This window comes from Macrobrachium rosenbergii, chromosome 41 (genome assembly GCF_040412425.1).
Source record: "Macrobrachium rosenbergii isolate ZJJX-2024 chromosome 41, ASM4041242v1, whole genome shotgun sequence".
Taxonomy (NCBI): domain Eukaryota; kingdom Metazoa; phylum Arthropoda; class Malacostraca; order Decapoda; family Palaemonidae; genus Macrobrachium; species Macrobrachium rosenbergii.
In genome coordinates, this window is record NC_089781.1 from 52,291,094 (window position 1) to 52,317,588 (window position 26,495).

General features: G+C 40.8%; 1 protein-coding gene across 2 annotated transcripts in view; it reads left to right on the plus strand.

The window, feature by feature from the left end:
• Window positions 1–26,495, plus strand: part of LOC136826862 (uncharacterized) — a 568,370-nt gene that overhangs the window by 212,427 nt on the left and 329,448 nt on the right. For both annotated transcript variants that reach the window (XM_067084358.1, XM_067084359.1), the window contains one exon: window positions 1,961–2,201. In XM_067084358.1, coding sequence (XP_066940459.1) covers window positions 1,961–2,201 — 241 coding nt within the window. The remainder of the gene's footprint in view (window positions 1–1,960; window positions 2,202–26,495) is intronic.

A 26,495-nucleotide genomic window follows, 5' to 3' on the forward strand; every position in this document is an offset into this window, starting at 1 on the left:
CTCTATTTACATTAGCAATTAATGATATCAGTAACATGCTATTGGTTGGGTTTAAAAGTAACCTGTATGTGGATGATTTTGCCATGTATTATACAGAATCACGCATAAAGCATGCAAAATGAATGATTAATAAAACCATAATAAAAATAGATGAGTGGACCTCATCTGTACGCTTTGGATTTTCCATAGAGAAAACTCAAGGTGTCATGTTTTATAAAAATAGAAATTTGAAAAAAGGTGAAGAAATAGAATTGAAAATCAGAAACTTTAATATACCAATTAGCAAATGGCAAAATTTTTAGGATTAAAATATTTGATGCACACCTGAATAGAAAGGCCCACATAACTTACTCCTCAGTACAAGTCGAATGTAGCTAACTGCCACTGTTCCTCGATAGAGAGCTCATAACAATGAAAAGTGCATTAAGAATCAAGACAAGTGATTCACCAACCAAAAATCTATTTGATATAAGGGATATATTTATAAACAGTCATCCACCTCCTTTCCCAATTAGAGCTCATAGATTGTTTAAGTCGCTGAACACAGATATACAAGTACCTTCAACAGTGAAGTTACCACCCTGTTGGACCATGAATAAAGTAAGGACTTGCACACAGTTGAAATATTTATCAAAAAGTTCCTCATAAATACCAGACAGAAAACCATAGATCATATAAGACAAAAAAGTTCACATTACACGATTTATACACATTGGTCGAAATCACTTTCACCTTCATTATGGCGCTGAATAATCCTGATGGGTTCCGGCACTTGGTCCTCAAGACCTAAATTTCATAATCAGTCAATCAAACAACATGGAGCAGGATATGCAGCTATATCCCAGAACAAGTCATATCAGTTATCTTTGCCAAATAACGCCTCAGTCTTCACAGCAGAGTTGTGTGCAATCGCAGTAGCCATCAGAATTATGAAGCATTCAATAATTCTTTATTTTTAGCGACTCAAGAAGTGCTATAGAAGCCGTTCAAGGTTAATACTCAAAAAATGATATTGTACAGGAAATTAAATATGAACTCCACAAATTGTATAATAATGGAAAAAATATTGAAATATGTTGGATCCCTGCCCATGTAGGGATTAAAGGAAATGAGGAAGCTGATAAAGCAGCTAAAGAAGCAGTCCACATGGCAAGAGCAAATGTAAAAATCCCAATTAGTGATTACATAAGAGATATAAAAGCAATCATTGTAAATAAATGGCAAAAGATACGGAACAACGAACCTATGAATAATAAATTGAAACATAAATTCATGCCATGTCAGAGAGAGATGCACACAAGTAATTCTGACTCTTCTGCAAATAGGCCATGCTCGTTTGACACATGGTATGGACACTTGATGAACATCCATATGGCCCTCCTCCCGAATGCAAAGTCTTGACAATGGTCAAACATGTGTTGTGTGACTGTCCAAAATATAGTAATAACCTTTGGAAATAAATCGATGGGGGAAATTTTATCAGAATCTTATACATTTTCAGCCATCCCAGTTTCATTATTCATGAGGAAGTGTAACTTAATAGACAAAATATAAAACCAAGTGCACAATGAAAATACAGAGGCCCGTAGGGCATTTAATGAATTAAAAAAAATAATGTAATTTATTCTGAATTTTAATTTTTAATTTTTTAAAAATTTTATTTTATGCTTTTTAATTATTAATTTTTTTGTATGCATGGAAACGAGGAAATGTATTCATTGTATACATATGTTTCAGTGTAAAAGCATGTTCATTATACAGTTTTTTCTTTTAAACTACATTTTCATTCTTTCCTCATCATGCGATTAACCTATCTGGTCCCAGTTCTAGTCCTATGGCCTAGGCCTGGTATTTCATCCTAATCCTTCGGGCCAGCCCTTTGAGAGCTGATAGTCAGCTCAGTGGTCTGGTTAAACTGTCTGAATAGTAATAATAAAGGCTGTCTAACTATTTGTTTCAGAAACGTAGCAATGATATGTTGATATCAAGAGGAGGCAACAAGAGGATTCGATGTGATTCCAAGGATATTTTTCATATTTCTGAATTGTCCGAGAGACCATCAGCAAGGAGGAACATGGTTCAGAAAAAATGCTTCACATCAAGAGTTGAGCAAGCACTCTGTCGTAGTGTGGGGGGAGAATGTAGAAATGGAAATTCATATGCAACACAGCACCATATGGAGTGGTTTTTAAAATTACTGGGTAAATAAACAATTGCAATGCTTTGTTACATTTTATATTTTTGAAAAGAACAATGTTAGAGGGAAATAACTTGGCAATGATTTATTAGTTATATATGATATGTTTTAAGTGGTAAGTACAACTTTTATCCAAGAACTTTGCTTAGCTGTTTGTCATGTTACTTAATCACCCTGAATCTGTGTATAAAAAACTGAGGAGGACCCACCTAGGTGTGTTCACAGCACTTGTGCAAGACACCAGTTGGTCCCCCTCGATTTGGGACCACCTTGACGTGATGAGTGGGCTCTCGAGCTCCAGGAATCTGTTCCTGGGTATGAGTCCAAGAGTCCCATAGACCATTATATATTTCTTTGAATTAATTTTTGTGGAATTTTCTGCTTTTGCTAAAATTTATTGGACCTGATAAAAAGGAAAAGATATCATAACTGGGATTGGGTTTATATCCGAAGCTAAATAGTGGGGACTGTGGTAGGACCATCAATTGCCCGATAATGTTCAGACTTGAGAGATATCAGGCAGAACTATTCTGTAGGGCTGGACCATGGATTCCAGGGGGTCTGGTTCTGGGGATAGGACTCTTGGCATTCTATCCGGTTTGTCCATAACACGATTAGAGTGGGGATGATAGTATTCTCGTAATACCTTCTGTCCTAGCAAGCAGGTTTGGCTTACACTTGGGTGACTATAATCGTGTTGTGCCATCCCCTGTGGGGTAGGGTAGGGACGCGGACATTTGGGAGTCAGTTCTCGCATGTGCCATCGGTGGAAGGATAAAACTCCATGAAAAGCTGATATCTTTTTAAGGCTTTCAGGTTAATTTTTTTTCTACCTCAAATCTTTATGATAAGTGACATAGATTTGAGTACCCCTGGGCCCTTTGATGGTGGCGAGTCGGCACAGTTGACAACTGCTGGAACCTCCTCTAACAACCTTTCTTTAGAAAAATTAAAAAATCCTAATGTAATCACACTTGAACCTTATGCTCCAGTACAAAACAAATCCAAAAGAAGTAAATATTGTCTTGACCCAACCTTGACTCATTTCAACTCTCTCTTTGGGAGTGGTCCCCTCGATTTGTGACCACCTTGACGTGGTGAGGGGGCTCTTGAACCCCAGGAATCTGTTCTCGGGTTTGAGTCCAATAGTTCCATATGCCATTATATATTGGTTTGGTTTAATTTTTGTGGAATTTTCCACTTTTACTAAAATTTATTGGACCTGATAAATAGGAAAAGATATCATAACTGCTATTGGGTTTATATCCGAAGCTAAATAATGAGAACTGTGGTAGGACCATCAACTGCCCAATAATGTTTGGACCTAAGAGTTATCAGATTTATAGCTCAAAGGCAGAACTATTCTTTAGGGCTGGGCCATGGATTGCAGGGGGATCTGGTTTTGGGGATAGGACTCTCAGCATTCTGTCTGGTTTGCCCATGATATGATTAGGGTGGGGACGATTATATTCTTGAAATACTCTCAGTCCTAGTAAGCGGGTTTGGCTTACACTTGGGCCACTCTAATCATGTTGTGCCATCCCCTGTGGGGTAGGGTAGGGACGCGGACATTTGGGAGTCGGTTCTCACTTGTGCCATTGGTGGAAGAATAAACTCCATGAAAGGCTGATGATATCTTTTTAAGGTTTTCAGGTTTTTTTTTACCAACTCTTGATGATTAATCTAAAATTCGAGTACCCCTGGGCCCTTTGATGGTATTGTTCCAGCACAGTTGACGATGGCTGCTCCAGTACAGAGCAAATCTTCTAACATGGAAATGGACAATGCTCTGAACAATCCAAATAATCAAAATCATGGTGGTATTAAAACTTTAATACCTTATAAAATTCCCAAAAAGAGTAAATACCGACATGACCCAACCTTGACTCACTTCGACTCCCTCTTTGGGAGTGGAAGTTGGTCAAGGTTTTTAACCATGGAAGCTGACCAAAATATTTCAGCTTTAAAACTAGAAAATTATTTATTAAATAGACATCCAATGACAGATATGTCGTTCAGACAAATAAAGGAAAAACTTGGCTTATAGAAGCCTCAACAAAAAGTCAGTCTGAAGACTATTTGTCTTTGAGAAATATAGACAGTAATAACATAAGACTGAAAAAAACACCATTGTACTTCTTGAAAACAACAATGAAAAAGTCGATAAGAAAATGCTGTTAGACACTCAATAATAGATACCCAAAGGTCCAAGATTGGGAGGTATAAGCTGTACCAAGTAAAACCAACATTAAACAAATATTAGAAATAGCAAATATAAAATTTGAGGGTGAAGATCTACCTCAAAAAATAAAAAAATTTAGGCCAAAATAGAGAATTAAGACCCTATGTCCCAGAACCACTGCAGTGTCAAAATTACAGTAAGTATGGACAGACAAGGAAAAATTGTCATGAACCAGTATGCGTTTATTGTGGATCAACTGAACATACCACACAGTGGAAGTGCCGTGAACCTAATTGTGTAAACTGTGGGCAGAATCATCATGCAAGATCCAAAGAATGCATGTATTATATATACAATGCGGACTTAAAAATACTACAAGAACGAACGGGGATGTCTATAAAAGAGGCTAAGTTGGAATTAAAAGGGAGAGGAATACAAGACCCATCTAAGAAATATACATATTCTTCAATAAAAAGAGTAAATAAAGAAACAAAAACGCAAACAGATAGAAGTAACAGAGCACAGAAAAGTAAATCTCAAGAAGAAATTAGTAATTTAGAAATGAAAACTAAAATGGTAAAGAATAAAGAAACAGGTACAAATGAGATGGATGATATTTTATCCAATTCATTTGAAACATTAATGAAAATAGAAACACAGGAGGATGCTATTACTGAAGTAACACAGGAGGGTCATGATGGACTGGGAATTAAAGATAAAAAAGGCCTTTGGAGAGAACACCACCCAAAACGAAGAAACCAACTATTATTAGAGAAAAATCAGTAGAACCAAAGATAAAAAGAGATGAAAAAGGAACCAAAACAAAAACAAGCTAAAAATATACCTTTATCTCCTAAAATAATAGTAAAACCTATGAAGGCAGATGTCGAAAACACTGAAGAATAGAAAGAGAACCATACCATAGGTAACAATGATTATGTCAAAGGAGAAGAGATTACTCCATCTCCAGTAATTACAAGAGCAAATGAAAAAATAAATAAATATGATAATACATGTGGATGTAATGATTATTTCTTTGAATCATGCAGTAACAACAAAAGCATAACAAAAGATGGTTTAATAAACATTATAAGAAATTTTATGAAATATAGGAAAAAAGAAACCACGGATTTGAGTCCCCATGAAAAAGGTTGCAGTGCAATGAGCACTTAGTATACTATAAAGAAAAACAAATGAATGTCGTGAGTAAATTATTAGAAAAATCCAAATTGATAATACAAAAAAAGATAGTAAAACTCGACCGCTATAACAAAATATTTTCAATAGCTATATTATACAATGGAAGGTAAATGGTCTACAGACCAGATTACACCTAGGAGGAGTAAAGCGTTTATTAAAAGAGAATGAACCAATGATATTATGTTTACAACTTGTCAACAAAACGGTGTCAGCAGTAGGTAAATATACCTTAGCATCAACATCACGCAAGGAAGAAGGAAATTTAATTACTGCTATATATGTACATAACAAAGTATGTTATGACAAAGTACCTGTAAACTTTACTGATCTGCAAATATCAAGTATTAAAATACGAATAAAAAACGATAATTATGTAATTTATAATTTATACAACCAACCCAATAAAAATTATGACTTTGACAAACTTAAAGAATTACTTAGTAGTGCCAAGGACCCTACATTAATGGTAGGTGATTTTAATGCCCACAATCCGATGTGGGACTGTAATTGTACAGACTCAAATAGAGCAGAAAGTAAAATAAAAGGATTCATAGATTCATATGACATGTACTGTATAAATGATAATGAAATCAGCACATATTTTTCTAAAGCACATTGAAGATTCTCCTCAATCGACTTAACTGTATGTACAGCAAACATAGTACACAGATTGGATTGGAATACAGTTGATGACTTGCACACAAATGATCATTTCCCAATATTAATTTCCTTATTACAAGATAATCCCACCAAGCATGTCCCTCAATATAACATTTATAAAGCAGATTGGGAGCAATATGAATTCCACACTAGAAATATCCCACCATTTGAATATTTAAAAGACCATAATGAAACTAATAAATTTCTTGTTGATTTCATTAAAAATGCTGCTGATAAAGCAATACCAAAATCAAAAGTTCCTCCAACAAAACACAAAGTCCCATGGTGGTCTGAAAAACTAACAGAATTAACAAAAATAGAACACCAAATTGGAAGACGGTTAGATAATTTGAATAGAAAGTTCAGTAAAATAAATAAAACATTACCAATATTAGAAGAAAATGTACAAAAACTGACTATATTATTATTAGAAATTGATACATTAAAACCTCTATTTAACAAAATATCTGCAAAATTTAAAAGAGAAGTAATTCAAGGAAGAATCATTTCATGGAGGAAATATGTGTATCAGATCTCTCTAATAATACTCCCATACAAAAAATATGGAAAAAATTCAGGAAAATAAATGGCACCCATGTTAAACCATCTAGACATGCCATAATAAAAGATGGGAAAAGAATGCTTGATCCAAAAGAAATAACTAATGTAATAGGAGAAAATTTAGTAAAGGTAAGTAGTGACAAAAATTTAGATAAGCATTTCCGCACAGAGAAAAATAGTGTAGAATTAATAAAAATAAATTTTGAAACAGTAGAAAATATATATTTTATTAGAAAATTTAATATGGAAGAGTTGGAATTTACTCTGTTGAACAGCAATAAATCTGCCCTGGAGGTGATGGTGACATTTTTTTTTTAAGTAAGTTAAGTATACCTTAGTTTAACTAGATCACTGAGCTGATTAACAGCTCTCCTAGGGCTGGCCCGAAGGATTAGACTTATTTTACGTGGCTAAGAACCAATTGGCTACCTAGCAACGGGACCTACAGCTTATTGTGGAATCTGAACCACATTATAATGAGAAATGAATTTCTATCACCAGAAATAAATTCCTCATTCTTTTTTTAGATGATCTGCCATTTAGCACCTTTGGCAGAGTCATACATATTATAGTTTTATAACCACGTATGGCTTCGAAATTTATTTTCTGATGAATGGTGTATAGCTATAATTATTCCTATCCCCAAACATGGAAAAGATCCCAGTAATGTAAACAATTACAGACCAGTTTCTTTAACAAGTTGTTTATGCAAATTACTAGAGAAAATGGTAAATGCTCGACTAACATGGCACATTCGAGAAAATAAAATTTTGACTCCTACTCAATTTGGGTCACAACGTAACAGACCTACACTGGATTCTCTGTCTAACTTGGAAGACCACATACGAAGAGGATTTGAATGAAAACAAATTACTGTAGCCATCTTTTTTGACATTGAAAAGACATATGATACTACTTGGAAAAAATAAATATAAAAGTTTTACAGACCACTGAGCTGATTAACAGCTCTATACAAAACTTGGCCTTGAAGGATTAGACTTATTGACAAGTGGCTAAGAACCAATTGGTTACTTAGCAAAATGGGACCTACAGCTTATTGTGGAATCCGAACCACATTATAGCGAGGAATGAATTTCTATCACCAGAAATAAATTCCTCGAACTCTTCATCAGCCGGCCGCGGGAATTGAACTCCAGCCCATCAACTGACAGTCCGCAGCTCTACCGACTCACCCAACAAAGAGCTGATGCTACTTGGAAATACTGTATGCAATACTAAAGAGGTTACATAAAAACAGCATCCGTGGACATTTACCTAGGTTTATCCAAAACTTTCTGACAAATTGCACTTTTCAAGTGAGAATTTATGATGTACTGTCAAGTACATTTCCACTTGAAAGGTGTTCCACAAAGAAGCGTCTTTAGTGGCACACGGTTTACTTTAGCAATAAATGATATATCAGTAATAATCTACCAGTTGGAATTAAAAGTAGCTTGTATGTGGATGATTTTGCCATATATTATTTATAGCGACTCCAGAAGCACTATAGAAGCCATTCAAAGCTATAATAAAAAAAAATATTGTACAACATATTAAGTTTTCACTCCATAAATTAAGTTTTCACTCCATAAATTGTATAATAAGGGAAAAACTATTGAAATATGTTGGATCCCTGCCTATGTGGGGATTAGGGGAAATGAAGAGGCTGATAAAGCAGCTAAAGAAGCAGTCCACTTGACAAGAGCAAATGCAGACTTCCCTATTAGTGATTGTATAAGATATATAAAAACAATCATTGCAAGTAAATGGCAAAAAATATGGAATGAAGAACCTGATAATAATAAATTAAAACAGATAAAATCCAATGTTGGAAAATGGAGTTCGTCATATCAGAGAGAGACACACACAAGTAATTCTGATGCCTCCAAATAGGCCATACTTTTTGACACATGGACATAATGAACAGTCCACCACCTTCTCCTCCCAAATGCCCAGATTGCAATGTGTTGATAACAAGCTAAGCATGTACTGTGTGAATGCCCAAAATATAACTTGCAGCAATTATCAGATTTTGGAAATGGATCAGTAAAAGAAATTTTGTTGGAATCTTCAACATTTTCAAAAGTTAAGTATATATTAATTTAACCAGACCACTGAGCTGATTAATAGCTCTCCGAAAAAATGCCCTGAAGGATTAGATTTATTTTACGGGCTAAGAACCAACTGGTTACCTAGCAATGGGACCTACAGCTTATTGTGAATCCGAAAACAAATGACGAGAAATGAATTTCTATCACCAGAAATAAATTCCTCTTTGTTGGCTGGTCGGAGAGTCGAACGCTGGGCCAGCAGCGTGCTAGCCGAGAGCTCTACCCACCCCTCCAATGATTTTCAGTAATACCCATCTTAATGTTCATGAGAAGCTGTGAGTTAATTGATAAAATGTAAAAAATCAGTCAAGAAGTCTAATGAGTTTTAAAACTAAGTAAATTTTAAGATTTTACTTAATTTATTTTGAATTTTATTATACCTTTTTATAGAGTATATATGGAAACATGAGTATAAACATATTTATTGTGTGATTGTGTTCCAGTATGAAAGTGTATGCCTTTTTGCAGCTTTTAATTTCATTTTCATTTTCATTCAAGTGACCTATTTGGTCCCAGTGCTAGTCTTCTAGCCTAGACCTGTCATTTCATCCAAATCCTTCAGTCCAGCCTTATGAGAGCTGATAGTGAGCTCAGTGGTGGTTAAACTGTTTTAATGACAATAATCTTTGGGAGTGGAAGTTGGTCAAGGTTTCTAACCATGGAAACAGAACTACAAATTTCATCCCTAAAGTTGGAAAACTTCTTATTAAAAAGACACTCAGTGACAGGTATGTGGTTCAGACACAAAAATAAAGATTTGGCTTATAGAAGCCACAACAAAAAACCAGTCTGAAGACTATTTATCCATAAAGAGTATTGACAATGGGAATGTAAAAGTAAACAAGCATGACACTATGAACAGCATTCGGGGTACTGTTGTACTTGCTGAAAATAATGGCGAACCGGTTGATAAGAACATGCTGTTGGATTCTCTTAAAGTGAGATATACCAAAGTCCAAGATTGTGAGGTATATATAATACCAAGTAAACAGAATAATAAAGTATTAAGAATTGCAAAAATAAAATTTGAGGGTGAAGATCTACCTCAGAAAATAAAAATTTTCGGCTAAAACAGAGAACTGCGACCTTATATTCTAAAACCACTACAATGTCAAAATTGTAGTAAATATGGACACACGAAGAACAACTGTCGAAATGAACCTATATGTGCTTATTGTGGATCTGACGAACATGCCACACAATGGAAATGTATTGAGCCAAAATGTATAAACTGTGGACAAGATCGTCATGCAAGGTCCAAAGAATATATATACTATATATACAATACAGAATTGAAAATGTTACAGGAAAGAACAGGGATGTGTATAAAAGAGGCTAAGTTGGAATTAAAAGTGAGAGGAATTCAAGATCCATCTAAGAAACATACACATTCTTCTATAACAGGAACCAATAATGAAACAAAAATGTATAGAAATAGAAGTAACAGAGCACAGAAAAGTAAATCGCAAGAAGAAATTATTGCTCAAGGAAAAAAACTAAAATGGCAAAGAATAAAGAAACAAGTACTTTAAGAGGTGCAAAATAAGACGAGCAGGAAAAAGGTACTGCTGCTTTATTGGTGACCCAGGCGGTTTATATAGCGGCAGACTGACGTCGCGCCGTGGAATGCGATGAGAACAAGGGTGACCTGAGGTCGATAATAATTAACAATAAATACAGTGAACGAATACACTTTGAATTATACAAATGGACAGAGTTGAAGTTGAATACAATCTTGATGCCTGCAAAAGAAGAATACATGTGTAAAGGCTCGCTAAGGTGACCTTTGAAAAATTGGGTCAGCTATTCGCAGGGTCCATTTTCACTACACGCAGCAGATAGGAAACTGCAGAAGCACCGGTCGATACCACAGGAAGTCGCGAAAGGCTCCTTGGTGACAAGACACGGGCTGGCAAATGCGTTTTCAGCAAAGAACGTTCTAGAAGCTGAACCAGTTACAAAATCCGGTTTTTGAAGGATGCTTCTTAATAATGTATGGTGTGTATGTGTGTTCCGTGGCGCCTCGAAGTACAGAGGCGTGTCTTGCGAACTTTGACCTCGAATGATGTCATACAAAAGTACGTTCGTTCGTGCGTTACATAATGAATATAATGGGAGGAACCGTTGTTCGAATTGGACTTGTGAGATCCGATTCATGTGTGTCTGAAGATGTGAGTGATTTTTCACATGGAGACTGTCCCAGAGGACTTGTGGAGTGAGTATTTCTGTTCCACTCCATTCCTATTCCTTTTTCCTCTCTCCCTCCTACAAGGATGAGATTGGTAGGACATTTGAGATGACCTGTTTTAATTGATTGACGTGTTCATGATTTGACAGATGACTTATTTTCTGTATTTCCCTTAGGTATTTGAGTGTTTATGATTTTGGAGCATTATTTCCTTAGAAGATTTTCTGATAGTTATGTGAAACATTGGATTTCATTCTTCGTAATTTTTAAGAAGTTATTTTTCATTGATTTTTGTCAATAAAGGGTTTTAGTTTTGTACTTAGTATCTCATTCCAGTAGTCCTCAGATTTTAGTTAGGGAAAGATATAACTTACGATGCCGGCTCACGTTACTGCTATCACACAATGTCTCGGAATAAGCGAGATCAAACCTTTGTTCATAAAACAGAGACTTAAATCAAGTATAGGCTCAGAAATGGCCTTTACAGTTTTTGGTGGCAGCGGTGTGCGAAAGTTTTGGTGGCAGCGTATAAGGTAGTTAGGGCAGTTAGAGGGTGTTAAATAATTAGGCATGTATATGTTTCCGAAGAGACATAAATTAGTATTGGCATCTCAGGATAGGATTTTGTGGGAGTCAGCAGTTGCTGGGGGTGAGCTGCGAGCGTCTCTCTCGCTGGCTAGTGTTTCGTGAAGAGTGTTTTGGGTAGGGGGTAAAAACAGTGATATTGTGCAATAATTGCGATATTAAGACCGCTATGCGTGTGTTAAAACACGTGAAGACGCGAGTGTTGTTTGTTTCTCTCTCTTCGCTTGATGGAAATTCGCGCGCTGCTAACGTAAGTGTTGTGATGTTATCTTTTTCTTTTTTTTTAGTTGTGTTAATGTGAAATTGTCCTTTTCGTTGTGTTGTAACTGGTGATAGGGACAACTGTGTGTTTTTTTGTCGTTGAGTTTTGATTAATGTTTCAGTTTGCAAACGAGTGTGTTACGTCATCACCACGGTGACATAGTAATTGCGTCACGAGTTTGGGTGGGCGTCGACTTGCTTTGCCACGCCTAGTGAAGTGCTGAGCGTATTATGGTGTGTTGTTTTTTTTTTTTTTTTTTTTTATATAGCAATCTGCGGTATGCATCGGCGTGTATTATGTAAGGGTGGTATTTGGTTGTTGGGTTATTTCTGGGAACTTTAATATTTGGGTAGTATCCTACGTGATATTTATGAGTTGCGGGTGCAAACAGTTTTTGCACAAGTGTGAATGCACTTCTTGGTTTTTGTAGTCACACACGTATGTGCGTGTGGGTATGTGTGTGTGTGAGTATGTGGGCAGAGCGCTTGCCTTTGCTTGAGTGACACTTTCCGTTTGGACAAAGGGAAGTGTTGATCCAGCAGTTTTTGATATTGAGAGATTTTGAGGCAAACCTCAAATACATTGAAGGTAAGCATAATGTGGTTGCAGATGCATTGAGCAGATATTTTCCAGTCGAGGATGAGGGAGTGCATTCCGAATCCTGTGTGGGAGACGAGAGTAAACTACGAGAGTAGTTCTGAGATATCGCATGTAGAGGACATACACGTTTCTACAGTGCATACTTCGGGGAGAAATAGTGAGTCAGCAGTCTCGGGAGAGATTGTTGTTCGTGATATTGAGGGTAACGCTGTGTGTTATATTACGGGTGAAAATGTCACTTGGGACATAGGCTTGCTCGAACAAAAGCAAGATGAAGATAAATTGTTGTCAGATGCTAAGGCATTTCTTAGGGGAGTTTCACCGAAGAAAGGGTATAAGTTGCCTTTTTCTGGTCTAGAGTTGGAGAATAATTTATTGGTGAGGAAAGTTAAGTATAACTTGCGAAGTACTCGAAGCATGGGTGAAATTACACAAATCATCGTGCCAGAGAGTCTAGTACCACAAGTTCTAGACATTGTACATTGTAAATTTGGTTCTCCTCATTTAGGTGTTGATAAGACGTATGAAAACACAGGTGTGTCTTGTTTGACACATATTTCTAAGATTAAAAAGACGGGTTAATGGGTATTAGCATGGATGCATTCCTGGGTTGTATGGTTGTTAGGGTAATGGGTAGTTACGGGTCATTTTTTTTTCCTTTCGGGTGTTAATGGGTTGTAAATGGGCATGACTTGTAGTTTGTTGTAATTCAGGAGGACGTTACTCCGGAGAGTTTTACGAATTTTTAATAGTTCGGGTTCATTGTGATTTCTGATGTAAGTTGCAGTACTTAGTGTAAATTGTGTGCAGAATGCCGTAGAGTTTTGTAGATATATGAATTTGAGTTTTTGTTTTTTTTATATGGATCGCAACTGCAGTTAGGGATTTCATCGTTCGCACTTGGCGATAGAAATGGGTTACTTTGAGTTAATGGTTTGTTTTCATATGATTTTGGGAATTGTGACATGGGCTAATTTCATACGAGATTTGACCCGTGTGTTATTGTGTTATTATGTTATTATGTTATGATGTGTTTTGTCGTCTGACGCAATATCTTTGAATATAGAGTTACAGAATAAGGGTTTGTTGTTTAGGATTTTGTTTTGGGGAGGTATTTAGTATATCGGACCGAACGGGTCTGATCTTTTTCGGGTTGGGATATGTCAGTTAGGATTTCGGAGAGGTTTAGGAAGGTTTTGATAGGGATATCGAATTCGAGTATTTGGTTTTTTCAGTTCTCTTTTAAAATATAAGGGAGCTGTACCATGAGTAATTGTAGTTGTTAGGATCATAGGAGCGATTGCCATTAAGTCAATTGCTATTGTGTTGAGAATTAGTTGGGTATTGCGAAATGTTCGCTAACCGGAGTAGAACCTTGATGTCTTTTACGAGATATGATACCTTTCAGATTTTTAGGATTGCCTTTCGTTATTCAGTGTATGGATAGGATTCTTGAGTACTTTTTTCTGTTGGATAGAATTTTTATGAATAGTTCCTTAGAGTTAGTGTACTTGGTAGTGAGTTGACTGTGGAAATTCCGGGTACCAACTTGGAATTGTTTCACATTGAGAACATATGACCTTTGCACTAGTAGTCTTATCTGGTTCAGTAATAATATGGTATAGGGAATAGACGAGTTACTTTTTGATATGACTGTCGATATGACCGACTCACGGAAAATACCACTCCCTCGAAATGGAGAGGTTGGAATAGCTTCACCGTCCTCAACATATGAGAAAGCTGTGAACGTTACTTCTGCACTTTGGAGAGATGTCGGGCAGGAGGATGTCTTCATGTTGTTGTACTTTCGAGGAGACGTTGGGTGGCGCAAAAAGGATTTGCGAGCACCACTTTCAACATGGGCTTGTGCAGTTGCGAGCCATTCATCTTCGTCGGGTCGCTGGGAGACGCAAGAATACATTCAGCTTGGACTGGTGCAGTCGCAAGCCTTTCATCTTGGTTGGATCACCGTTGGCGTGCGCAGTCGCAGGCCTTTCAGCGTGAGGCAGTACCAGGAGTGAAATCGTCTAGATTAATGCGTCTCTTGAATGAACTGGTTGTACTGTAATATCTGTGTTATAAGATATATATAAGTTTTGCACCTAGACATTTTGAGGTGGGGTCCACCTCAGGTGCGTGGACCGAGCAATCTGTAAAGGCTCGCTAAGGTGACCTTTGAAAAGTTGGGTCAGCTATTCGCAGGGTCCATTTTCACTACACGCAGCAGATAGGAAACTGCTGAAGCAATTCGCATACCACAGGAAGTCGGGAAAGGCTCCTTGGTGACAAGACACGGGCTGGCAAATGCGTTTTCAGCAAAGAACGTTCTAGAAGCTGAACCAGTTACAAAATCCGGTTTTTGAAGGATGCTTCTTAATAATGTATGGTGTGTACGTGTACTTCGTGGTGCCTCAAGTACAGAGGCGTGTCTTGCCGAACTTTGACCTCGAATGATGTCATACAAAAGTACGTTCGTTCGTTATGCGTTACATAATGAATATAATGGGAGGAACCGTTGTTTGAATTGGACTTGTGAGATCCGATTCATGTGTGTCTGAAGACGTGAGTGATTTTTCACATGGAGACTGTCCCAGAGGACTTGTGGAGTGAGTATTTCTGTTCCACTCCATTCCTATTCCTTTTTCCTCTCTCCTCCTACAAGGATGAGAGTGGGGACATTTGAGATGACCTGTTTTAATTGATTGACGTGTTCATGATTTGACAGATGAGTTATTTTCTGTATTTCCCTTAGGTATTTGAGTGTTTATGATTTTGGAGCATTATTTCCTTAGAAGATTTTCTGATAGTTATGTGAAACATTGGATTTCATTCTTCATAATTTTTAAGAAGTTATTTTTCGTTGATTTTTGTCAATAAAGGGTTTTAGTTTTGTACTTAGTATCTCATTCCAGTAGTCCTCAGATTTTAGTTAGGGAAAGATATAACTTACGATGCCGGCTCACGTTACTGCTATCACACAATGTCTCGGAATAAGCGAGATCAAACCTCTGTTCATAAAACAGAGACTTAAATCAAGTATAGGCTCAGAAATGGCCTTTACACATGATATACAAATCAGAGACAGGTAAACAATTATATACATAGTTTAAATGATTGGATTTGTGTGACCGGTCATGGCAGGTGTGATGAATTGTAGAGGCAAAGAAAATGGGACGTCACCAAAGAAAACTTGCTCAGCAGACTCTTTACAAATGCTCCCCCCCCCTAGACGTGGGTAACATCTGATTAGTCGGCGTATCTGCTGGGGCGCTGAAGGGTGCCATGACTGCGTGAGGACATCGGGGAAACACCCTGTGTGTGTGGGCATCTGGCTGCGGGTGTGGGTGGGTGCTTCCAGGGGCGGCCGCGTGCCCGCTTCTTACAGGGGGCCGGCTGCGGCAATGACTGTCCAGGTGGAGGGTGCGGTGTGGTGACGTCTGTGTCCTCCTCCAGGAGGGTGGGCTTGGTGCGGTCTACCGACACCCAGTCGTTCTTCCCGTTAAGGGCGAGCAGGAAAGCCTTGTTGTTCCTCTCCAGCACGCAGAAGGGCCCCCTGTAGGGCCTGGTCAGTGGCGAGCGGGTGGCGTCATCCCTGACAAAGATGTGGGTGGTGGAGAACAGGCCGGGTGGCGTGAAGGTGACCGACTTGTCGGTATATGTCCGCTTGCATGGGGCGAACTTGCCGACTATGTCGCGAAGCCTCTGGACAGATGGGTTGTGGCGGTCCTCTGTAACTAGTTCGCCCGGGACCACGAGGGGCTCGCCTTAGGTTTTCTCAGCTGCAGACGGGGCGCTGTCGGCCCTGGGGGCGGTTCTCAGCCCGAGGAGGACCCACAGCAGCTGATATTTCCAATCCTCGGCAGTGCAGCGGGCCATGAGCGATGCCTTCAGGGACGTGTGGAACCGCTCGACCAAGCCGTTGGCAGCGGGATTGTAGGCCGTGGTGGTGTGGTGAGTTTTCCCCAGCAGTCGTGCCAGAGCAGACCACAACTCGGACAGGAAAGCGGGGCCCCTGTCGGTTGTGATGTGGTCCAGGACGCCGAAGCGGCTGATCCAACTGGAGAGTAAGGCCTCGGCGCACGCGCTGGCAGTGGCTTCTTGCATTGTTGTGGCTTCGGGCCACCTTGTTGAGCGGTCGGCCACTATCAGGAGATATCTGGCCCCGCCTGACAGGGGAAGGGGCCCGACGATGTCGATGTGAACATGGCCGAACCGCCACCCTGGCTGCGGGAACTCACCTTCTCCAGACTCGGTGTGACACCCCACTTTGCTGGTCTGGCACTGCAGGCACTGTCTCGCCCAGGTCCTCGCGTCCTTCTGCACTCCGTGCCAGACAAACTTCTCTGACAGCAGCTTGGCCGTCGTCCTGCTGGAGGGGTGTGACAGCCTGTGGATGACGTCAAATACCTGGCGGTGGCGGGAGGTGGGCACCAGGGGGCGGGGCTGGCCAGTACTGACATCGCAGAGGAGATTTGGGCCCCCGGGGGTGAGGGGCACGTCCCTCCACTTCAGCAACGTGATGGCGGTGCGGTAGGCTGGGGTCTCTAGGTCGGTGATCTGCTCCCTGGCGAGGTCCTCATAGTTGATCCCAAGCTGCACCGCGTTAAGCTCGACTCTGGAGAGGGCGTCTGCCACAGGGTTCTTCCTGCCGGGGAGGTACTTGACGGAGCAGATGAACTCCGCGATGGCTGCGAGGTGTCACTGCTGCCTGGAAGACCATGCGTCCCCCTGCTTGGTGAAGGCATGGACCAGCGGCTGGTGGTACGTGTAGATTGTGAAGGGCGTGCCTTCCAGGAGGAACTTGAAGTGCCGGACTGCTCGGTATACTGCGCAGAGTTCCCTGTCGAAGGTGCTGCAGCGGGCCTCTGCGGGGTTGAACTTCTTGCTGAAGAAGGCGATGGGCTGGGGAGCGCCGTCGATGACCTGCTCCAGGACAGCTCCACAGGTGACGCTGCTGGCGTCCGTTGTCAGCTGGAGGGGAGCAGTGGGGTCCTGGTGGGCCAAGGCGGTTGCCTCGGCGAGGGCAGCTTCGTCAGGGAGAAGGCCTGCTGCCGGCTGGGTCCCCACTCTCAGGGTTTCCATCAGGGGGGCCTCTGGTGTGTGCTATCCCGGGAATGAACCTCCTGTAGTAGTTCACCATCCTGAGGAACTCCTGGACGGCCTTGACGGAGGTGGGGACAGGAAACCTGGTGACGGCCGTGACTTTAGATGTGAGCGGGCGGACACCATCCGGGGATATCTTGTGGCCCAGGAAGTCAGCTTTCTGGACGCTGAAGGTGCACTTGTCGAAACATACAACGAGGCTATTCTCCTGCAGGCGCTGCAGGACTGCCCGGATGTGCTTCTGGTGCTCTTTGTGGGACCTGGAAAATATAAGGATATCATCCACGTAGCAGACGCAGAACTTCAGGTCCCCCAGGATGCTGTCCATGAGCCGCTGGAAAGTCGCCCCCGCGTTCCTCAGGCCGAAGGTGGAGAAGGCGAAGACGTAGGACCCGAAAGGCGTGATGATGGCGGTCTTCGGAATGTCCTCTGGTGCGACTGGTACCTGGAAATAAGATTTCAAGAGATCCAATTTAGAAAATATTTTGGCCCCGTGGAAGGAGGCCGTGAGATCCTGCATGTTCGGCAGGAGGTAATGGTCAGGTTCCGTTGCGAGGTTGATCCGCCTGTAGTCGACGCAGGGTCTCCAGGAGGCCTTCTTGCATATTCCCATCCACTCCATTTCGGCGAAGGCGTTCTTGGCCTCCTGAAGGCGTCGAGGGGGAAGCCTCCGGAACTTCGCGTGTGCAGGGGGGCCATTTGTTTTTATGTGATGGTAGATGCCATGTTTGGCTGGGGCCCCGGGTACCTGGCGGAGCTCGAGCCTGAACACGTCAGGGAACTCCTTCAGCAGCTGTGAGTACTGTTGGGGGGCGACGGAGCAGATGGTGGGCACCTTGGGTCCCGTTGCTAACGGGAGGGACTGGCAGGAGTCAGTTTTTAGAGGAGGTGCTTCCAACTGACGTCGACTGCCAGCCCGAAGTGGACAAAGAAATCCTCACCCAGGAGCGGGGTCCTTACGTCTGCGACGATGAAGTCCCAGGAATATCTCCGGCCGAGAATGGAGATCGATAGGAACCTGGTGCTGTAGGAGAGGATGGGGGACCCATTGGCAGCCGTCAGGAAGGCAGCCGGGTCTGGTGCTTGTTTGCGGTCCTCTCTGGACAGTGGGAAGATTGATCTAACGGCCTGTGTCGACCAACATCATCCTGCCGGAGACGGTGTCACAGACGTAGAAGCCTACTGGCTCTGGGCCCCTGCGTTCTTCTGTTGCCATGGCGGCCTGTCCTGCTGGCCGCCGCCTCCCCCATTTTTTTGGATGGGCGAATGAACAGGGCGGCAGGCAGTTTCGGGCATCCTTGTCGAACCGCTTGTGGTAGTGACAAGGACCTGGGGGATTCCACCCGCTGTGAGGCATTGGGCACCTCCTGGTGACGGCGTTGACCTCCTGCTCTGCGCCCTCCTCCTGCTGGATGGTGCTGACAGGGAGTGCGGGCGCTGGTACCCACTTCGTTGCCTTCACGGAGTCCGTCAGGTGCTGCGCCATGCGGATCAGGACCTCGAGGGGCATGGCGTAGGGCTCAGGGATTTGCGTGCGGACCTCCAGGAAGAGCTGACGGAGGAGGAGCTCCCGCGACAGGCTTATTTCGGGTTGTTTTCCACTGCCGTCGGTGCCGGGAAGGGTAAGGAGGTCCTGTATCATGCCCCATGACTCCATGATGCTCTGATCCTGCTGCAGGCTGACGGTGAGATCGAGGGTCGCGGGCGGCCTGCTTAGCAACCGGCAGGGAGCATGTCTCGAGGAGAGACTTCTTCAGGAGGTGGTAGGTGAGGGGGCGTGCGGCGGACACCCATGGGACGAGCTTCCTGTAGATCTCCTCCGGCAGGGCATTGAGTACTGTGTCTGCTTGTAGCACCTCGTCATTGAGTTCCGCCAGTCTGAATTGACTCTCAACCCTGTACAGCCACGCCAACTGGTTCCCCTGCGTGAAAGGCGGCAGCTTTATGGCCAGGGCGGCCTTTGCTTGTCCTGCTGGGCAGGGGAGAGTGCGGGGCGTGGGCAGGGGTGTGGAGGAGCGCGAGAGCCTCGGCTTGGGCGCGGGTGATATGGGAGGGAGGTAGACATCCGAATCCGCGAGGTTAGCGGTTAACTGAACGAGGGAGGGGATGTCGGCGTCCATGCTCGCTCTTGCCTTCTTAATTGGAGTGGGATACTTGCGTCAAAACGCACTTGGAAGCGTGCTGTGTGAGTCCGTTAATGACGCTGGTGATTTGCTGACAAGAGTCAGCACACCCGAACGCTGGTTACAGTGCCGTAGTGGGACCATTAGGGGCGTGGGTAGTTCCTGAAGCCAAGACTGAGTCTCTGTATGAGTCCGCTAATGGCTCCGGGAACCACTCCGGGGTCACCACTTTAAGAGGTGTAAATTAAGATGAGCAGGAAAAAGGTATTGCTGCTTTATTAGTGACCCAGGCAGTTTATATAGTGGCAGACTGACGTCGCGCCACGGAATACGATGAGAACAAGTGTGACCTGAGGTCGATAATAATTAACAATAAATACAATGAACGAATACACTTTGAATTATACAAATGGACAGCGTTGAAGTTGAATACAATCTTGATGCCTGCGAAAGAAGAATACATGATATACAAATCGGAGACAGGTAAACAATTATATACATAGTTTAAATGATTGACGGGTCACACCAGGTGTGACGAATTGTAGAGGCAAAGAAAATGGGACGTCACCATAGAAAACTTGCTCAGCAGAGACTTTACAGTACAAATGATATGGGTAACATTCTATCAAATTTGTTTGAAATATTAACCCTCTGGTGATCCGGTGACGTGAAACTGCGTCATCTGTGAGTTATTTTCGGGGGAAATTCACCAAAAAAAATCGAGTCATCCGAAGAAAACGAGGACTGCGCCATTGCGTGGGCAGATCTTGGACCTACAAGAAAACGTAAACAGGAAACCAATAGGTATCGTGCAAGTGCCGCAGTCCTCCCCCAACCCAAGCACTTATCCTCCTGTTTTGACCGACTTGAGCACGTATTTTAACGCCCTCACGTTTTTTGCTTTGTTGTCATTTATCTGCGTTTGTGAAGTGCTTTCGCTTTTGTTATTGTTTTAAAAGTGTTTGCAAGTGATTGTTGAGTATTTTGAATAATATTTAAAGTGTTTTTCAATAAGATAAATAGTGAAGAATTTACTTTTTACAAATATTTCTGTCTTTCAACAACATTTACGCCTTTCAGCTTCAATTTTTTCTGGGAACACATTGCTTTTACTTGGGCTATATATAGAAAATTTATTCAGCTTTCCATTGCAATTTTCACTTTTTTTTAGCGTTATTCATTACCGAGTAATTACGAAAATGTAAGCGTAAATATGAGGACTCGAGAACCCAGTTGAGCCGCGTAGTTCGGCCTATGCTTTACAAGTGTGTGAATAATTTTTTGTACACCCGTTTGTGCATCTTTCAGTGTGCATGTATTATATATCATTCAAACGGTCATTCTTTGTACTTTATCGTGCTGAACGGCAAAATGTAAAATATCAACTTTTCTATATAAAAATCTTTAGCGAACAATTGACTGTATGTGAAAAAAAGCTTACGTCTTTGAGCTTCAATTCTTCAATTATTTACGGGGAACACCTATTGAGTTTGGGTAATATATATATATAGGAAATTTATTCGGCTTTCCATCGCAGTTTTCAATTATTTTATAGCATTATTTATTACCGAGTAATTCCGAAAAATGGTAGCATACATATATACGCTTTGAACGCCGTAGTTCGGCCGGAATTTATGCATGCCTAGATAATTTTTTGTAAGCCTTTTTGTGCATCTGGAAATAACTTCAATGTGCATGTATTATATATCATTCGAACGGCCATTTTTTGTACTTTATCGTGTTGAACAGCAAAATGTAAAAATATCAACGTTTCTATATAATAATCGTTGCCGTATATTTCTTAGAAAAAAAACGATTGTCCGTAATCTAACGACAATTGCTCAGTTTTATTCTAACAGTACATATACCTTTCTTTTGTGCATTTTATAGCAAATTTATTCAGCTTTCTAATGCCACCTTTATTTTTTTCTACGATACGAAACATCAACATAAGTAGGTTGGAAAATCTGAAAATTGCACTCCATAAAAAATTAACATTTTTTAATCGGTAACAGCTAATTAGCAAACAAATTTATAGCAAAATGATTGCTTCCACGTGAAAGTTCAAACATTTCCACACAATTTGCGTATAAAATAAACTCCCCAAACCTAATTATTATATTTTTCATTATTATTTAAAAAAAAATCTACAATTTTCCTTAAAAATTTCACGTTCATCATGTCTTTTTCATTATTCCTAAGCCTTGCAAAGATTTTCTGATTGCTTTAGGAAAAAATTCAATAATTTGGCGACATTATAATACAAACCAGAAGCCTATATCAGTGATAGTTTGGACGTATCGATTTTTACAAAGAAACTTTTCCACGCGAGCCTCACTTTTCCCTCCATGGCATAAGTCGTGTACCGGGTAGCGCTATAGGAACCCCCGTAAGTGCGAGAGGGTTAATGCAGCTAGGAACACAGGAGGATGCTACTACGGAAGAAACAGAGGAGGGTCGTGATAGACTAGAAATTGAAGATAAAAAAAGGCCTTTGGAAAGAACACCACCTAAAACAAAGAAACCAACAATTATTAGAGAAACAGTGGTCAGATCAAAGACAAAAGATACGGAGAAAGAACAAAAGCAAAAACAAGCTAAGAATATACCTTTATCTCCTAAAATAATAGTAAACCTATGGGTACAGATATCCAAAATACCGAAGAAGTGGAAGATAACCGTACCATAGATAAATGACTATGCCCCCCTTGATTTGGGACCACCTTGATGTGGTGAGGGGGCTCTTCAATCCCAGGAATCTGTTCCTGGGTTTGAGTCTAAGAGCCTCATATATTAATATATACTTGGTTGGATTAATTTTTGTGGAATTTTCCACTTTTGCTAAAATTTATTAGACCTGATAAACAGGAAAAGATATCACAATTGGGATTGGGTTTATGTCCGTAGTGGGAACTGTGGTAGGGCTATAAGAGGTGCGAAATAATGAGCAGGTGGACATGTACTGTTGGTTTATTAGGAAAGCAGGCTGCTTATAAAGCGGCGTGTGGACATCATACAAAGAAATACAAAAGGATACAGGTGACCCGAGGTCAATTGATCTCAATGTGAATTCGGACAGGCAAACGCAAATAACATAAAAGATCAGATTACAAGAATTGACACAATAATACTCTGACACACATAAAAAGTAAACAGGCATAAATAAATCAGTAACAGATACATTACATAGATAAAAATGTGGCTATTTGGCTTGACCTAGGCTTGTAGGAGAGTTGTTGTAAAAAACGGGTATTTCACCATAGAAAACCCATTGAGTGGGGACTTTACAGGACCATCAGCTGCCCAAGAATGTTCGGACCTGAGAGATATCAGGCATAACTATTCTTTAGGGGTGGACCATGGATCCCAGTGGTGTCCGGTTCTGGGGATAGGACTCTCGGCATTCTATTCGGTTTGCCCCTAACTTGATAAGAGTGGGGAATGATAGATTTCTAATAATATCTTCTGTAATAGCAAGCAGGTTTGGCTTACACTTGGGCCACTATAACCATGTTGTGCCATCTCCTGTGGGGTAGGGTAGGGATGTGGACATTTGGGAGTCAGTTCTCACTTATGCCTTTGGGGAAGAATAATCCCCTTGAAAGGTTGATGATATCCTTTTAAGGTTTTCATGATTATTATAATTTTTTTGTACCCATCTCAAATTTTATGTCTAGCATTTACAAGGATTTGAGTACCCCTGGACCCTCTGATGGTGCTGTTCTGGCACAGATGATGACCTCTGCAGCCACCTTGTGGATTGAAATTTCTCCAAATGTTGATGACTTCTCGAAAAATAAATTGACAAAAAGCATCAATAACAAATATCCTGATCCCCCTCCTGACTTCCCCTCCCCTGGACCCTCTAGCCATGCTTCATTGATGACGACTTCAAGCAAAGACACAGACTTCTTTAAGAAATCTTCATCGAAAATTAAATCCTCAGCTCAGCCAGGTTGTGTGAAAAATTTGAGAATGCTCCATGTCGAAGACTTACCAGTTGGTTGTGATTATGAAATGATCTCGACAGCTCTGAAATCATTGGAACTGATTTAGAAATCTGGATGAACTTTATTGATATTGAATGTAAATGGGAAGCGTGGGTTACCTTTAGTGGCCATGATGAGGCTCTAAGGGCTAGTAGTATGATAAGTGCCATAACAGACAAAGTTCCCAAAGACATGGAGGTTTATGTGCTATCTAAATGTGCTCAGGATAAACCAGAGAGAAAACAGAATGCAGAAGCAAGGACTGCTAAACCTCCTATGTGGGTGGTAGCTTCAGCCAAGGAGGAAAATTATAACTACTATAAATTTTGCAGGTTTCTTCAGAAGAAGGTGGGAGGAATAAAGAGCGGTGATAATTCTTGTTTTGGGAAGAACACCGTTCTTATTCATGCCAAATCCACAACCCAAGCATATATGCTAACCTTGTGGACATAAAAAATGATGAAATGATGACGAAGATCAAGCCCACTTAAGCTTTAATTATGGGAGAGGAGTAGTATTTGATAAAGACTTTTTATGACATTACAGAAGCAGAAATTCTAGAAATGAGTCCCATGTCAGTTTGGAGAGTGAAAAAGGCAGCTATTGACAACATGATCATTTTAAACTTTGTAGACTCTGAAGTACCTTCTCATATCGTATTTGAAAATGAAAAGGTATGAGTATGTCCTTTCCAGCAAAGACCAATGCAGTGTTATCATTGCTGAGTTTGGTCACCCATCAGAAATCTGCAAAAATGCTAAAATTTGTATAAACTGCTCTGGTGTCCATCATGACAATGAATGTAATAGAAAAGCAAGATGTGTTAATTGTCAACTGGAACATAAATCCAATAACAAAAATTATGAAATTTACAAATTTGAACTGTCTGCACTAAATAAAGCCAATGCAGAGCATATAAGTATCAGTTTTGCAAAAAGACAATTAGGACAAGAACCTAGGAGCTATGCTGAAGTTCTTAAGCCACTACCCCTATCTACCACTAGGGGTGCAGTAGCAGCACCCTCTAATGTAGCAGGTGCATCAACCCCTGTGGTAGTGGTAGTGGCTCAGCCATGTGGGTCAGGTGCTCGGCCTGTCGAGGTTAGAGCACAAGCATCCAAGGAGGATAAGATGGCACTTAACCCAACAACCACCTTGGAATTGTCTCGGGCAGAGTCTCTGCCTGGTTTAATGGAGACTTAGGAGCAAAAGCACCAAAAGAGGAAATGTTCCCCCTCATCCTCTCCTCTGCATCACTTATTAATAGATATGAAGTACTAAACTCGATGCAAGAACCCCAGCCTGAATTTGAACAAACTGACTAGAAAGGAAACAAATTGACACCAGTAAATCAACAGATAATAAACCAAACCTGTCAAGACCAGTCCCCCTCGACATGAGATCACCTTGACGTGGTGAGGGGGCTCTTGAACCCCAGGAATTTGTTTCTGGGTTTGAGTCCAAGAGTCTCATATGCCATCGTATATTGTTTTGGATTAGATTTGTGGAAATTTCCACTTTTTGATAAAATTTGGTCGACCTGATAAATAGAAAAAGATATCATAGCTGGGAATGGGTTTATATCTGAAGCTAAATAGTGAGAACTGTGGTAGGACCATCAACTGCCCGATAATGTTCGGACCTGAGAGATATCAGGCGGAACTATTCTTTAGGGCTGGACCACGGATTCCAGGGGGTCTGGTTCTAGGGATAGGACTCTCGGCATTCTATCTGGTTTGCCCATAACATGATTAGGGTGGGGATGATTGTATTCTTGAAATACTCTCAGTCCTAGCAAGCGGGTTTGGCTTACACTTGGGCCACTCTAATCATGTTATGCCATCCCCTTTGGGGTAGGGTAGGGACGCGGACATTTGGGAGTCGGTTCTCACTTGTGCCATTGGCGGAAGAATAAATCTCATGAAAGGCTGATGATATCTTTTAAGGTTTTCAGGTTTATTTATTTTTTTAAATTTTAAAAATGAAAATAAAGATTTAAGTACCCCTGGACCCATTGATGGTAGTGACTCGGCACAGTTGACGACTGCTGGAACCTCCTCTGACAACTCTCTCTGGAAAAATCAGAAGAAAATACCAAATACTTTACACTGGAACCCTATGCTCCAATGAAAAAACAAATCAAAAAAACCAAATATCTTGACCCAACATTGACTCCACTTCGACTCCCTCTTTGGGAGTGCAAGTTGGTCAAGATTCCTAACCTTAGAAACAGATAAAAAAATATTGCCATTGAAACTTGAAAACTTCCTATTGAATCGACATTCAACTACTGAAATGTCATTCAGACAAGTAAAAGAACAGATGTGGTTGATAGAAACCACTACAAGAAATCAATCGGAAAACTACTTAAATATAAAAAATATTGATAATGTAAAAGTAAATATTAAAAAACATGACAATATGAACAGTGTACAGGGTACCATAGTACTTCCTGATAATGATGAACCAATAGAAAAGAAAATATTGCTAGATTCCCTTAAAAAAAGGTACAACAATATACAAGACTGCGAAATTTACAACAAAGCTAGTAGACGGAGTAATGAAAAAATACTAAGAATAGCAAAGATAAAATTTGAAGGCCATGAATTACCCTTAAAAATAAAAATCTTAGGCCAAAGCAGAGAACTGAAACCGTATGTCCCTAAACCACTGCAGTGCCAAAACTGTAGTATGTATGGACATACAAGAAAAAATTGCCATAATGCATCTGTAT